Consider the following 16,790-nt stretch of genomic DNA (forward strand, 5'->3'; position numbering starts at 1 on the left):
CTCTATCTCTTTCTGCTTCATTCAGCAAAGATCCAAAACTGTACTTTATTAGATTAGGCTTTCTCTGTAAGACCTTAACCATTATATTACATCATCTTCAAATATTCCTGGTTGCTGGTGAGTATAGTTCAGCATCACGAGTGCTTGTTCATTCCCAACACTTATCAAGTGGCTCACTTCAACTACAGCTCCTGAGGATCTAAGGTGCCATTCTGCCTTGAGGACACTGTACGTTTAGTACAAAAACATACATGTAGAAATGTATATAAGATGTAGAGCTATAAAACATAAAACAATTTTATGGTCCTTACTCCTCCATATACAAATCAATATCAAAATACAAGAATTCAGAAGTCTAGTTGTGCTGGCTAGTTTAATGCCAACTTGACATTTCTGAATTGAGAGAATAATTCCAAAGTTTATACTATAGGCAAGCCTTTAGGGCATTTTACTAATTGGTGATTGTCAGTGGGACCACTCCTGGGCTGGTGGTCTTGGTTCTATAAGATGGCTGAGAAAACATGCTAAGCAAGCCAGGAAGCAGTACTCCATCAATGTCCTCTGCATTGACTCTTGCCTTGTTTGTGTTCCTGTCCTGATTTCCTTCAAAGATGGACAGTAATGTGGAAGAGTAAGCCAAATAACCCTTTCCTTTCCAAGATGCTTTGATGATGGTATTTTATCACATCATTAGAAACCCTATGACACTAGTTTTAAAGATGATTAATGATCTCAAAAGTGTTTTCAAATCAAAAATCATCAGAGACATTTCTTTAAGTAAATGGTAATTAGCAAAGAGGCCTGCAATTGGTCAACCTTCAGAAACTGACAAAAATTGGAGTACCTAACCTTAAATGGGATGTCTGTATCACACCCTTCCCTTCAAAGCTCAGGTAACTATGTGGAAAGCAGGCAGAATGATGAAGGCCGGGCAGAAAAAGACTTTGCCCAGATAACTTTTCTCACAAACAGAGAAGATGAATGTAAGAACTCAGAAAGACCACAACAGACTACACATGTCTTGTATAAGCTCACGCCTCATAAAACCCCAGCATAGAGGAAGGGAAGGGGTCACAAATTCCAGCCCTAGCCAAGAATTTATAGTTGCTAGAAAAAGAAAATCAGTTTCCTTCAATGGAGTAACATTGAGTATATAAACCACACACTAAGACAGGCCACATGCTCAAAAGTAGGAGATTAATACAAACCAGACTCCTATTTTTATATTTTTCTCATCTTTAAGAGAAATAAAATACTGTCAGAGAGATAGTGATATGCAACACAATTTGAAAGAAGTTGGGAGAAGAAAAAGAATGTGATCAAAATACATTGCCTGAAATTTTAAAAAATAAAAGCATTAAACAAAGAAAAATAAAATAATTTTAAACAATGGTGCCACATAAGTGAGGTTTTACATACATTAGAATTTCATAAAGTCAAGAAATATTCTAATTCCACCGCTCCAAAATGTTTTTATTAGAATGATCAGCAACTTTGAACTAGTACAGTGAAAAACTCATTTATCATTGGGCTACTTTCTGCATTTGCTTCCTTAAAACAGAAAAGTCTTTCCTTCTGAAACACTATACCATTATTCAAGGTACAAAAATCATCTTACAAATAAATAAAAAAAACAATCACCGGGGCTACTTGGACATCTCCCCCTGGTCTGGCTTCATCTTCCGAAGGTTTGGTGAATCCTCTGTCCCTGGGTTTTTTCTCAGCTTTGTTGAGGTATAAAATGAAAATAAAAATTATGTAGATTTACAGCTAGAACTCATCATGTTCCTGTATGTATGTCAAATACTAAAGCTTGTTATCATAAAATATATATACTCTCCTACAGTGGTGTCATGCAAAGGCTACCATCATGCTCACATTACACAGTTTCTAATTGCCTGTTACTTCAGTTTGGATAATTTTAATTATTTTATGTGAAGATAACCACCTAGTTATGTTTTAGGGGGATGGCATCTGAAGTGTAAATGAAAGATCTAATAAAAAAAAGAAAACTGCAAATAAATTCTAAAAGTACAAAAAAAAGAGTTAAAAAAAGAAATATCAGTATCAATGGTTTCAAAATTAGGTTTTAGGAAAAATGAATTTTACTTAGTAAATACTAATTATAATTAAAATGATTTGCAGGTATTGATATCACTCACACAAATACACACTCCAAGCTCAAATATTAGCTTTTTGAAGGCTTTATATTTTTGAAGTTGAAACAGTCTACTGCTTTCTTTCTTCATTACCGAAAGACTAAAGACTCTGCATAAACAGGACTTTTGATAGCATAAATCCCATCTTTCCACAGCCTTTTAATTCCACTTATACTACTCACCAAAAGGTACATAGTCCATCCTCAGTTGCCAGGGCAAATGTAAGATCATTTAACTGGCACCAAAGCTTTATCCCTCATTTACAACTAATTTATGTTATATGGACCAGACTCTTACTTCATTTTTAGCAACTACCTTACACTTTAGGTTTAAAACTTCTAGTTAAAAAAACTATAGTAATATTAATTACTTTGCTTTTTCTTACATTATCTTCCTGCCATCAGTTTCAGGATGTTGATTTTTAAATCTATTTCCAAACTGCAAAGTTTTCCTGTGCTTAAGTTCACATCCTCCATCTTTATCTCTGTCCCATTCAGCAAAAGATCCAACACTCTACAAGAAGACTACAGTCTGTCTTTGTAAAGATAATAACTATTCTATTACACAATCTTAAAACATTCCTTGGAGCTGAAGAGGTGGTACAGCTGTTAAGAATGATTTTGACTACCCTTCCAGAGAATCACAATTCATTTCCAACATCTACATCAAGTGGCTCACAACTGCTTGTAGTTCTACTGCCAGAGAAAACAATGCTTTCAATCAAAAATAATTATGTTACTAAAATAGTAAAAATAGTTGGACAGTGAATTCAAAAGTACAGTTTTAAAGATGACTAATGACCTCAAGTTGTTCTCAATTGAATGGATAAATACAAAAAGGCTCAGGGCAAGGATGGGAAAGTTAACAATTTCCATACAAAATTCAGTTGAGAGAGAAAGATTATCTCAAAAAATCGAGGCAAAAAAATACTAATTTAAAATCCTATGAACTATAGGTCCAAGGAAAGGCAGGAGGAGGTACAGGTTTGAAGATCTGGAGTGTGAAGAGCCCAGCAGGAACTTTGACTTTCACACCTCACTTCCTTCAATGGCCATTACCAGTTGCAAAGCATACCTATGAATAATGAAGAAAACCAATGACAATAGGCATAAGCTTAATGCTATAGCCTGTAGACCAATCAATCAACCAACCAACCAAAGAAAATACGTGGATTAAAGGGAACAGGGATGGAGGTAAGGGCAGAGGAAGAAATTTGGGGAGAGATGTACAATGCAAAAATCCTTATGGAAACCTTCTACAAATGAAAGGTCCCGAAGAGTAAACATACACACATATAAAAATATTTTTAATAGAGTGACTGGGTACTGGAAGGACACCATCAAAATCAGATACGGCACTTAAAAACAAACAAACAAACAAAGAAGCCCTCTGCCAGATACCAGTGAATAAGTGTTGGCCAAAAGTTCTCTATGATAGCAGTTCAATCACTTTAGGGGTTGCATATTAAATATCCTGCATATCAGCTATTTAATTATGATTCATAACAATAGCAAAATTACAGTTCTGAAGTAGCAATAAAATAATTTTATGGTTGGAGTCACCACAACATGAGGAACTGTATTAAAGTCTCAGAGCAATAGGAAAGCTGAGAATCACTGCTACAGGCCATTGCTACTAACTAGTTACATTCTAAAACTTCATGGCAAGAATCTCAAATTAGTTTTAGTATCTGAGCACACCACAAGCTTCTATCTAGGCCATGGAACAGTATACCTGGTACTAAACTCCAAGCCCCCTCTAGCTAGGAATCATGGTGTTAATAAAAGGTACTATCAGAAGAGAAAAGCAATCATCAATCTGGCCTGTCTACTAATACTATGTGCTATGATAGCCATGTGCCTGCAAGACACATGATAAATAGATAAATAAATTCAGGCAGTCATCTCAGTCAGAGAATGAGAAACTTAGCAACATATATAGAAAACAGAACAGAGTAATTATGAACCAAGTATCTAGGAAAAGAAAACTCAATAAATCAAAATACAAAACTTAGTAGACAACTGGCTCCAAGCAGGGAGGAGGATAAGATATAGGCCAAAGGTGGTGAGTATGGAAGGCTAAACAGTCTGAGTGCCACATCTCATCTTCTTTAGGAGCAAGCATCCGTTGCACAGCACATCAATGAGTAATGAAGAGAATCTGCAACAACCTGAATGACTTAGGCATATCTGTAAGATTAATACTGTAGGGCAAACTAAAAACAAAAAACAAATCACAGGAATTAAAGAGGCTAGAGATTAGAGGTATGAAGGTGGGAAGGAATAGCTAACAAAAAAGGCCTCTTACAGAATCATATGGAAAAAAATTTAAAAAGTCATACAGAAACTGACTACAGTAGAAATCTCCTGAAGCATACATATTCATACACATATATAAAAATTATAAGTGAAGTGGTTATGTAATGCAGGGAAATGAGCTCAATTAAACAACACATATTACCAAAAATACCCTCTAATACAAGAATTCAGTTATCACTTTTTGAAGTGTTAAAGATGTCTTAGAGAACCATTCCTAACACCACAGGCCACAGTCAAAGCTATTAATTATCCTCATCAACTTAAAGGCAAGAATCTTAAGATAGTTACTTACTTTCCTTCCAGAAGATAAGAGTTCACTTCTAACACCCACACCAAATGAATCACAACTAACTGCCTGTAACTCCAGCTCCAGAAATATTCAATGCCCTTTTCTATCCTCTAGGGATACCTGCATCTACCTACAACATACACACAGATACACACACACACACACACACACACACACACACACACACACACACACACACTCAGATAAATAATAAAAGAAACTACGTTTCTACCTCAATAGTCTCCAAAGAGTTAAATGGTACAAGAATTCAGAAGTCCAGATAAATGATCTCCCATCTGATTCAATGAGCAGAAGAATAAATTCACACAGTCCACTCAGAGATAGGCTAAGAAACTAGGTAGCTTACATAGAAACTAAACCTAAGAGTAATTCTAAATAAAAAGAGCTAGGCAAAGAAAACCGAATAAATCAAAATTTAAAACCAAGCTGACCACTGGCCCCATGCTGAAATGAGGAGGAGATATAGATGTGAATGAAGACCATGAGTGCGGCAGGACAAACAAGCACTTTGAGTGTCATACATCATATCTTTTGGTGGTTTGGAGATTGAATTACGGGTTTCATAATTCATTTATAAATAAGGAAAAGGACCTGCAACAAACTCAGTGGTCGAAGGAATACTTATAAAGCTGAATCATGCATACCAAAAATAATAATACATGTAATGAATGGGGTGGGGAATTGGCTTTAAGAACAGATGGAATTGTGGGGAGGGATATCTAACAAGGAAAGCCTTCAGAAATGTCATATGGAAATCTACTACAATAGAAATTCCCGGAAATAGGTATGCTTAAATAAAATAAAGTGACCGAGTCATAGAAGGACACCTGCCCCTTCCAAGACACCATGTGGTAAGAAAAAAATCCAGATTTAGAAATGGGCTATCACTTTCTAAAGTGCTGGTCAATGGTGTTCCATAGACTTCTCCACTAACACTACAGGCTACTGGTAATGCTATTGGTTCCTTACTAAAATTTCACAGTAAAATCTCAAGGGAGTTTTAATTTGGGGAATGTACTACAAACTTAAGTCACAAAACATGCAAAAATGTAAAAGGTGCTGAACTAAGATTTACCTTTACTGTCTATGTTTCATAGTGTCAAAAGGTTCTACACACTATCAGAGGTGCTAAGGTCAATCTGACTCATACACTAACCTTGTGATGTACAAAATGGACCTTCCTGCAAAATACACTGGTGCCAAAAATAGCAGAGATGTTATAAAATTAAAAAGAAAACACTCTTTGACTGGATTTAAGCTCACTCCATTAGGTGGAGCCCATACTTGACACTGTTAAACTAGCAAGAATCTATGATTAGATAGGTCCAGAGCCTTAAGGGAAATCATACCTGTATGATTCTACTGAATGAACATAAAAATAAAATGACTCCTATAACAGATTGCTATGCCTATTGATCAGTGTATCACTCAAGCATCATCAGAGAATCTCCTTACAGCGGCTGGTAGTTAAAACAGTGACCTACAAGTAGACACCATGCACTGAACAAGAGACTCTAGTGCTCAACCTTGAGTGAGATGTCTATTTCAAACCCCTCCCCTCCAGGCTCAGGAAGCTATGTCAAAAGAACAGGCAGAAAGAGTTAGTTGAACTAGAGCTGGAAAAAGACTTCCATCAGACAACATTTTTTTAAAAACAACAAAGCAGATGCACATGCCTTGTACAAACTCAAGCCTAACAAAATCTCAGGATGGAGCAGAGAAATGGGCACAGATCCCACCCCTATCTAAGAAGTGATAGCTATTGCGGAAGGGAAAGCCTATTTTTCTTCAGTGTAGTAAAACTGATTATACAACCACTAATAAATAAAAGCATTAAACAAAAATAATTTAAATCAATGTTGCTACATAAACGATTAACACACAGAAAAAATTCATATGATTAGAAAATAGTATTAATTCTCCAAAAGGATGCTTTAAAACAACCAGGAACATTGGACTAGAACACTAAAAACTTGTGCCCAAATTATCTTGGGCTACTTTCTATAGACTTCATAAAACACAAGAGTCATTCCTTCTGAAACACTGCACCATGATTCAGTGTGCAGGAATTATCTTGTAAATCAATATGGAAAATAAAAAGCAATCACCTGGAGCTGCTTGGTCATCTTTCAAAGTTCTGTCTTCATCCCCCAAAGTGCTGGTGAATACACTGCACCCAGGTTTTTCTGCAGCTTCTTGGAAGTATGAAATTAAACAAAATGATGTACATTAAAGCAAAAACACATTATGTTCTTTTATATATGCCAAATAATAAAGATTCTTATAATAAAACACAGAATCCCCTATAGTGTTGTCAACAAAAGGCTACCATCATGCTCAAGTGATATGCAGCATCCAGTTGCCTGCTGGCCCAATTTTGACAACTTTAGTATTATCTGCAAGGAATACCTTCCAGGTCACTTGTGTCTATCATCAATAGTTTAACAAGAGAAAAAATTGTACAATCAATCCCTTCACAATTTCAGTACTAGAAAAAAAAAACTAATTTTACTTAGCAAAACAACTACATCTAAATAAATTTCTTTGCAGGGTGAGAAATATACACATTCTTGGCTTTAGAGTGAATGTCAGTTGAAAACCATCCACTCTGATCTTTTCTCTCAAATTAAATAGCCAGGATTGGCTATGAGACTATAGGTTTTCAAAAAGCCAGGTTCAAAACTAAGTGTTTTAGTTAGGAGAGATGACAGAGATTCTGTTTAGTCAACAATATGCTGGACTGGGTATTAGGACTGTCTTGTACCTCAGTGGCACAAATTAGCATAATTATGCTCTAATTGTATTTTGAGAGAAAAGTTTTAACAGGAAGGGTGATATGTAGGAGGAGCTAAGGGGGAAGGAGTACTGACAGGAAGAGAAGGTGTAAGGAGATGAGAAAAAGAGGAGAAGCTAGGTGATGAGAGAGAGAGAAAGAGAGAGAAACAGAGGGTGGGCATGGAGGCAGATGTTCACGTGTCTCCACCAGTCAAAGATAGTTGATATATCTAGGTTGGGTATTGGGTTACACTTCTGATTGAGCATTACCAAACTTATAAAACCTTTGATTAACATTTTAAAAAATTGTATAAAAGCAAAAAGGAAAACGGGGCATGGGATAGGGCTTTCTAGGGAGCAGAAATGGGGAAAGGAGATGGCATCTGAAATATAAGTAAAATATCCCATAAAAAAAGAAACATACACATTCAAACCTTAGTTACTCATTTTTTAGAATTTGTTTCATAATATAAAACAGTCTACAAAATTGCTTCTTCTGGATGAAAATATCGTATATATCATGTGAATAAACAGGACACATAAAAACAACTGTCCCATCTTTCTGGAACCTTTTTATGCCACTCCTTCTGTTCACAGAAAAGGATGTAGTCGATATTCAACAATAAAAGACTTTTTAAAATTATTTAACAAAACTTAATTGCTACTGTAACTTTACCCTTCATTCACCATTACTTCAACTTTACCCACCAGACTATTATTTCACTTTTAACAACTGCCTTACACTCCATGTTCAAAAAGAAAGTTCTTTCAAATATAAAATCAGTTAACTGTCAATATAACTACACCCTTCCTTAACAACTAATTTACCCATATAAAAACCAGACTTTTATTTTAAACAACTACCTTACATTCCTGGTTCAATATGTCTCCATTTAGAACTCCAGTAATATTATTCACATTATTTTTTTTAACATTGTCTCCCTGCCATCATTTTCAGGACGTGACCAGCACCAAGAGCATAACATTGACATTATCACTAAAGATTCCAGCTAAGGTTCTGAAAATGGCTATTCCTGGAAATTTCAGGATTTCTTCTATCTCTAAGACAACAGTGTCCCTTTATCCGGACTTCAACTCACTTACTTGTTACCTTTAACTTCAGATGATCTGGTCATGTTTTATACACTCACCGAGAAGTTTATCAATAATTCCTTCTATTTCAATCCATTGGGTTTCTTCTGGCTTTGCTCTACACCTAATCCAACTTTTAAAAGTGTTTACCTCCACCAATACTTCAAAATGAAGTACTCCTTCCTATGTCACCCCTGAGCAGTGACTCAAGTTACTGCCCCTAAGTCACATTCTCATCTACTTCTCTAGTCAGAAACAACAGAATACAGCTTAGCAAGAAAAAAAATTTGTTTTGGAAAGGAGCTAGACAGTAAACATCTGAAGACTACATATGATCCTATGTCTGTACATTCTTTCTGTGTTTTAAAAATAAAGCAAACCAAAACTAACCAAAGAATATAAAAAACAATCTCATCAGACAATGACAAGGGCTGGATATGGCCCTCTGTATTATCCTCTCTAACCTCTATGAAAGAATCCTAGTTTCAACTGATTTCTAAGTATATTCACATGTGACAATGCTTTCTTCTGTTTAAGTTCCCACCTCTATGTCTCTCTGTTCCAGTCAGTGAATGTTCCAACCTCTACTTTTATACTAAGCTTAAAGGCTGTCTCTGGAAGTGAGCTTACATGTTCCATTACACCATCTTAAATTTATCTTTGGGCCTGAAAAAATGGTTCAGCATTTCAAAGTACTTTCAGTAGCCCTCCCATTGAACTTGAGTTCAGATTCTAACACCCATATCAAGTAACTCCCAACTGCTTGAAACTGCATTTGCTGATTGCCTTCTGTCTCTGTAAATGCAGGAATGTGCAAAAGCATGCATGAAGATGCACATGTACAGATAAATTGTAAAAGATAATTTTACACTCCTAATTCCTACATAACTATATCCAAGATGCTAGCATGGTAAAATTTTGACAAAGAATTCAAAAGACTACTTTTATGGATTATTAATAACCTTAAAGTGGGTGTAAATAAGCAGGTAAGTAAATTAAGTCAGTTCAAAGATAGAATGAGAGTCTCAGCAACTATGATACAAAATTTATCAGGCAGAAGTTCTGCAAAAAATATCCAGGCAAAGAAAAACTGAATAAATCATAAACTGAAATCAGTGGAGCACTATTCCAAGAAAGGGAGAAAAAGGAGGGAATGGCTTAGAGATGAGAGTGGCAGGCCAGATGGGGGACAGTGAGAATTACAACTCATCTCCTTCAATGGGAATCAATCACCAGTTACAAAGCACGTATTTGTGTAATTATAAACTTATATAGCAAACCAAATGTTCACAGGCACATTTTTAAGTGCTGTAAGAGTATGACTAATGGAGAGTATACAGAGAGAGAGAGAGAGAGAGAGAGAGAGAGAGAGAGAGAGAGAGAGAGAAAGAGGGTGACAGAGAAATTGAGATTTAAGGAGTTGGAGGAAGGGAGAGAAGTATAGGAAAGCAAATGACAAATCCAGGTAGAAAATTGTAATGCTTATTTTAAAAATCTCCTGTCTAAAGATTGTGTAAACATTGCTCACCATTTATTCCCTTATTTGTCAGTAAGAGCTGATCAGTCAATAACTGAGCAGGGGAAAGAATAAGGCTGGACTTCAGATTCCAGGAAGGGACACGGGGGGGGGGGGTGGGAATAGAGAATTCACCACATGGAGAGGCTTCCAGAGATACCATGAAACAACACCTGGAGCACAGAGAGCCAGATGAATACTAAAATGCAAACATCTTGGGGATTTGGGCTGAGAGGTAGTCAGATTAGAGGATTAAAATAGATTAATAACTGCTCAGCTACTGTGCCACAAAAGCTTGATTAAATAAATCTTATAGTCTATATCTCATTTCACTCGTGAGCTAGCCAGGATAAACAAGAAACTGCTACTCATAAATGTGACTTAACAAAGAAGTTTTAATTTTCTGAAAGTATCACATACGTATGTCATGTTACATGGAAAACCCAGCTGGTACTCAACTTGAAGCTTCACATCACACTTATTGGCTAAGGTTCACAGTATGAAAATGTACTACAGACACTACCAGAAGAAAAAATCCTCAGTCTCAAACAACTATGAACCCTCTGAGCTATCATAACCATCTACTTCCAAGGAATGCTAACTGGCACAATAGTGACAAGACTGTTATGGAATGAACCAGTTTTTTGTTGGATTTAAGACTTTTATCCCATGAAATGGAATCTATAACTGACATTGTCAATGAGAACAATACCTATGACAAGATAGGACTTCCGCTCTGGAGAAAAATGTAGCATTGCTATACTGGTAAATACAATAAAATGACTCCAAATGACATATGCATTGATCTTTGCATCCCTCAAGCTTTATCAGAGAAACTTCATTCAGTGGATGGTAACGAATATAGAGACCTACAAGAAACTTATAAGTGGACTGCATGAAGAAAGTGAGAGAACCTGGATTACTCAACAAAACATGGCATGCCTGTATCACACCACTAATATCAAGGCTCAGGAATCTATGTGAAAGTGCATAAAAGAAGGATTGGAGATGGTAGAATTATTCAAGGAGACAGGGTTTTCCAGACCTATCAGAAGAGATGCACAAATGAACTCACAGAGATTGTAACGAACTGTAAAATTGCAGGTCAAAACTGACAAAATCTTAGAATGAAATGGGAAATAGAAACAAATTCTCAGCCCTAGCTAAGTACAGCTTTATGAGAGACAAGATTTGTCCAGTGGAAATAACACTGAGTATCACACCAAGACAGACCTGTTCAAGAGTAGTCTGAAAATACATATAAGACCCCTATTTGTATGTGCTTCTCTTTCTCTCCTTTTGTTTCAAGACATGGCTTCTTTGTATAACAGCACTGGCTGTCCTGCAATTTGTTTTGTAGATGAGGCTAGCTTCGAACTCACAGAGATTCACCTGCCTCTGCCTTCTGAGTGGTAGGATTAAGGGCATACACCACCAGGGAAGGTTTTTTCTCCTTATTAATAGCAGGAAAAACAGGAATTCAGGTGAACAGTGAGCTATGGAAAGATCCTGGAGGAATTGGGAGCAAAGAGAATATATGATCAAAATAAAGTGTAACAAATTCTCAAAGAACCAGGACATCCTGAGTTTTTCAGGAAAATGAATGGGACTAGAAAATAGGATCCTTAGTGATGTAGCTCAGACACAAAAGGACATGCATGGTATGTACTCACTAAGAAAGTGGATATTAGCCAAAAAAAAATATACAGAATAACCAAGATATACTCCACAGAAATCAAAAGGTTAACGAGCTGAAGGGCCCACATGAGAACGTTTTAATTCCCACCTGAGAGGGAGAAGAAAGCAATCACAGGAGGGAAAGGAAACAAGGAACCTGAGTGAGAAAGTGGACAGGGCAGAGAAGAGAAGAACATGATCAGGTATTGGATGGGGAAAAGGCCTGAAGCCCCTGGGAGCCAGCAGAAAGAATAGAAAAACGCAACCTTGGGAGGTAGGAGGTTAGGAGAACCCTCCAGAATGTACCAGAGACCTGGGAGGTGAGAGACTCTCAGGACTCAAAAGGAGAGACCTTAGATGAAAATGTCCTACAGTGGGGAGAGGGAACTTGTAGAGCCCCACCTCCAGAAGAAAGACAGGGCATCAAGTGAGGGATGGAGTTTCCATCCCAGTCAAAAACTTGGACTCGTAATTGTTCCTGTCTGAAAGAACTGCAGGAACATAAATGGAGAAGATCCTGAAGAAAACAGGCCAAAAGCAGAATCCAGCTCAAGGGGAGGCCCCAAGGCGTGACACTTTTACTGAGGCTAAGGAGTACACACAAAAAGGGACCTATCATGACTGTCCTCCAAAAAGCCCAACAAGCAGCTGAATATTTGCAGGCAAAGCAGATATTTGTACCCAACCAATGAACAGAAGCTGCTGACCTCTGTGGTTAAATTAGAGAAAATCTGGAAGAAGCTGAGAAGGAGGGAGACCCTGTAAGGAGGACTAGCAGAATCTATCAACCCAATACCTATACATTGGAGGCCCCCAATACCTATACAGCAGAGGACTGTCAGGTCTGGGTTCAGTAAGAGAAGATGCACCTAACCCTCAAGGGACTGGAGGCCCCAGAGAGTGGAGAGGTCTGGTGGGGTGGGGGGGTGAGGGATGGGAGAGTAAGGACATCCTTGTGGAGATGGGGGGGAGGGGGGAAGGAGACATGGGATATGGAACCCTCAGAGGGAGGACTGGGTGGAGGATAAAATCTGGAGTGTAAATAAAGATTAAACAAATTTTAAAAATCAAATAAAAAGGAAAAAGAAAGAAAGCATTCAAAAAGGAATACAAATATTTAAACAAAGGTGCTACTTAAATTTAAGTTTTAGGTATATCAAAACATATAATCAGGAAATAGTCTAATTCTCTCAAAAGTAGTAACAAGCATCATTTACTCATCACAGTGAAAATCTCTAGCAATTTAACATTGGTCTACCTTTTGTATTTTATTGAAACAGAAAGGTCTACACTATTCTTCAATGGACAGAAATCATATTGAGAGAAAATCACCTGGGGCTGCTTCTGTATTTCCAAAAGAGCGTTTCTTAATCTCCATTGTCTGGTTGTTGGTTTTTTCCTTGGTCTTTTTGGAACTTTTTGGAGAAAACAAATGGAAAATAAAAAATTATGGGCACTTAAAAGTTAGAACAAATTACATTCCTATATTAATGCCTAATATTAAAGATTATTATAATAATTTATACTCTAATATAGTGCTGTCATAAAAAGACTACAGTCATTCTCATGTGATACATACGTTTCCAGTTAATTTAGACACTACACTATTAATATTTTATGTGAAGATAACTTGCCAGATTGTGTATCTATTAACAGTTTAAAAAGATATTCCAGTAAACATGCCTTAACAATTTCTTTAATAGAAAAATTTTATTTTATATAGTATACATTACCAATTCTTAATAAAATATTTTTATTGCTGAGATCATACACACTTTTGATATAAAGATAGAATTTTTGCAGATAAGGGTGGCTATATTAAAAATTAGATATCAACTATCTAATTATGTTTCTGAAGGTCTTAGAAAATAAAAAACAAGCAAACTAAAAATCTGCAGAAGGGAAAATGATCAGCCCTAAAGTTATTGAAGCAGAAAGCAAAAAACAATCAATATTTACTTCTTTGAAATATAAAATCTGATAAACCTTTAGTTATACTAACCAAAACAAATAATAGACAAATCAGTAAAATTAGAGATGAATATGGTAATATTGCAATATAAAGCACCAAACTCTAAAGGATCTGAAAATACAGAATCAAATAATGAGGGTAAGTACTTTTTTATTCATGTAAGAAAGTTTACAAGTAAACCTCAAAGGACTACAATTTAATGTAGTGGTAAAACAAGCATCAATTTGTTCTCAGTAAGCCAATGTTTAGTGTTTTCCTCCCTGGATTTTACTGATATAAAAAATTATCTTGACTCAAAGTAAATATTTGGATAAAAATAACTGAGTTTCAATTTTATAGGCTTCAACCTTCAAGGGAAACATTCAACATTTATAGACCTTCAAGGGAAAAAAATTGAACCAAATATTTGGAAAATTTCTTTCTGACAATTTTCTACTAATTACAGTAATAAAAAATAAGAATATCTAAGTAAATAAAAATCGATACAACTCTATAAACATAAAAACAAAATGCAATACAAGTTCTGTTGTCTCCAGTTGGTCTCCATGAGCTTAGGGAACTAATATTCCAAGTATCAATTAAAATATTCTAAAGTTTATATAATAAATTATCAACAAAAAAATCTTAAATCTAAATAAACAGATATTCCTGATACAAAACATCCAGGAAATCTAGAACACACTGAAAATTCTACCCTAAGAATAACTGGAATAGAAGAAGGTGAAGAGTCCCAGCACCAAGGACCAGACAATTGTCTGTACATTTTGGCCATCCATTTACACATATATACCCCAATTCAACAGATTCTTACATATAATTCTTTGACTAAGACTTCTGGGTACCAGCTTTCCACTCTATCTTCTACTTTTCTACAGAGTCCTCAACAAGAAAAAATTTCTCTCCTACCCTTTTCATTTTCAACTGTTTATTATTTATTTACAAACTATTACACAGAAAAAGAACTAAGCTATGATGGAAAATAGTTTCTAAAATTAGTCGCAATTGTCCAAGTTTTTATTTTAAAACTTGGTGGGCCTTGCATCAACTTCTGAATTCTAGAAGATTTATACTCACTTCTCACTTGTCTATCACCTACACTTTACTACTATAATAATAGTAAGAAATCTGGACCTTAGCTCCTCTGTCATTCTTCCTGAATCTCTTTTGATGATCTAAGTAGATGTCCCTCTAAGAACTAACAACATATATTCTAATACTAAAAATAACTTAAATGCCTAATAAAAGGTGACTTTTATCTAATAATTCATTCAGAAAACCAAAAATTCATCTAAAATACTTTGTTTTGGAGAGTGTCAAATATAGCACTAACATTTGGGAAGCAATAGAATGTTATTTCTAAGAACCTTAAAACATTATGCCTGAATAACTAGACCAAACCATTTGGTAAGACAGGTATCTATAGATTTGATTTAATACTATTTAAAGCTGGGCTGTGGATCTAATGTTTTAAAAGGTTATAGAAGGAAAAAAAAACTTGAATGGTTCTTGAGGTCTATAATCCCAGAACTTTGGAGAGATGGTCAGAACTTCTGTAAGTTCAAGTTCAGCCCACACACAGTGAGATCTTGACTTTGAGAAACAAAAGAGAATGCCCTTTCCTCCTTGCCATACATTCTATGTTACAATAAGATCTAACTTAAATTTTACATGCTTTTCCAATCCTACTATATAGTTATGTCTCATAAATATCAGCCTAGAAAAAGCAAAATAAATTCAGTAAGTAAGGAATCACAATCATAATTAAGAGGGATTTTAGAGTCATAATTTGTGTATGTGTTTTCTGTTTACAGACCACAGTGGCTTTATAAAATACTGCATCAGCTTATTGGAAAATACTTTCCTTGATGGTTATTTATTTCAAAACTACTCCAACTAATATATGTTTGGCTGTATTTTTAAAAGTACAATCTCTAGACCTTTGATATTTTAGAAGAATTTACAAACAAAAAAAGCCATTTTATGTCAATTTGAAATACACCTAACAATATAAGGTGTTAAAAATCACTTGAGTTTGAAATCATAGTATTTTTTATTCTAACTGAATAATTTCTAAAATTGACTTCTATCATGCTAATGAAACTAAAGCAAACACATATTTTGATGTAATAATCAGCAAAATGCTATTCTGATTTCCATAGTACAAAATTTAGTAAGTCTCATTTAATGACAGTGAAAATTCATTTATAGTCATATACCTACAGCAGAAAATTCATAAAATTTTCAACTAAATGTTTTTAATGATCACATTGTTGCTTGCTTTTAAAAATACAAAGACTTTTATGGCTGAAATAACCAAAGACTTATTTTTTTTCTATATCTTTTAAAAACAACTTTTCAAAGTGACTATTCAAATAATAGTGATAAAAGTTCCAATAAGTAGTATTTAAGGCAGGACTGTCTGGGGTAACTGTAATATTTGGGTTATCTTGCATAAAAACTAACAAAGCAGACAATAGATTTATTTCAGCAGACATTAGTTACAATATAAATGTAATTCCTACCTTTAAGAATACTCCAGAAAAACAAGCTGTTGCTGTATTTACCATTAAGGTGACTTAGGTTCCACTTCATAGCCTTACTCCTTACCAGGACTGAAACTGAATTTATGGAGAAAAAGACTCAACAACAAAGCCCAAGTTGCCTGAGCAAGCCTGAATTTCTAGCAAATGGGGATGGAGCTATTTGCCTTGTTGATTTAAGGAGGGGGAGTGAAAGGAATGGATAAAGGGAGCTGGTAATATAATTTATATATTGTCTGTGAGCTGCTGAGAAAGGGATCATCAGTCACCTGCTGGAACTCCCTTCATTCTTGCATTCAGAGAAGGATCAAAAGGTTACCCTGGTCAGAGAATTTGGAAGGAAATGAAAAGATATACAAATATACCAATCCATTGTGTCTACACAATGAAAGAAAGCTTTCCCTGCTTAACCACATGTTCCTTTAACCAAG

At 35.4% G+C, this 16,790-nt stretch overlaps 1 protein-coding gene across 1 annotated transcript in view; it reads right to left on the reverse strand.

Annotated features, from left to right (window-relative positions):
- LOC117694310 (sex comb on midleg-like protein 2) overlaps positions 1-16,790 on the reverse strand; it is a 71,435-nt gene that overhangs the window by 39,152 nt on the left and 15,493 nt on the right. Inside the window, 4 exon segments of the mRNA XM_076918581.1 lie at positions 1,636-1,724; positions 6,896-6,982; positions 11,563-11,623; positions 13,180-13,262. Of these exon segments, the coding sequence (XP_076774696.1) occupies positions 1,636-1,724; positions 6,896-6,982; positions 11,563-11,623; positions 13,180-13,262 (320 nt within the window).

Source organism: Arvicanthis niloticus, chromosome X, assembly GCF_011762505.2.
Source record: "Arvicanthis niloticus isolate mArvNil1 chromosome X, mArvNil1.pat.X, whole genome shotgun sequence".
Lineage (NCBI taxonomy): Eukaryota > Metazoa > Chordata > Mammalia > Rodentia > Muridae > Arvicanthis > Arvicanthis niloticus.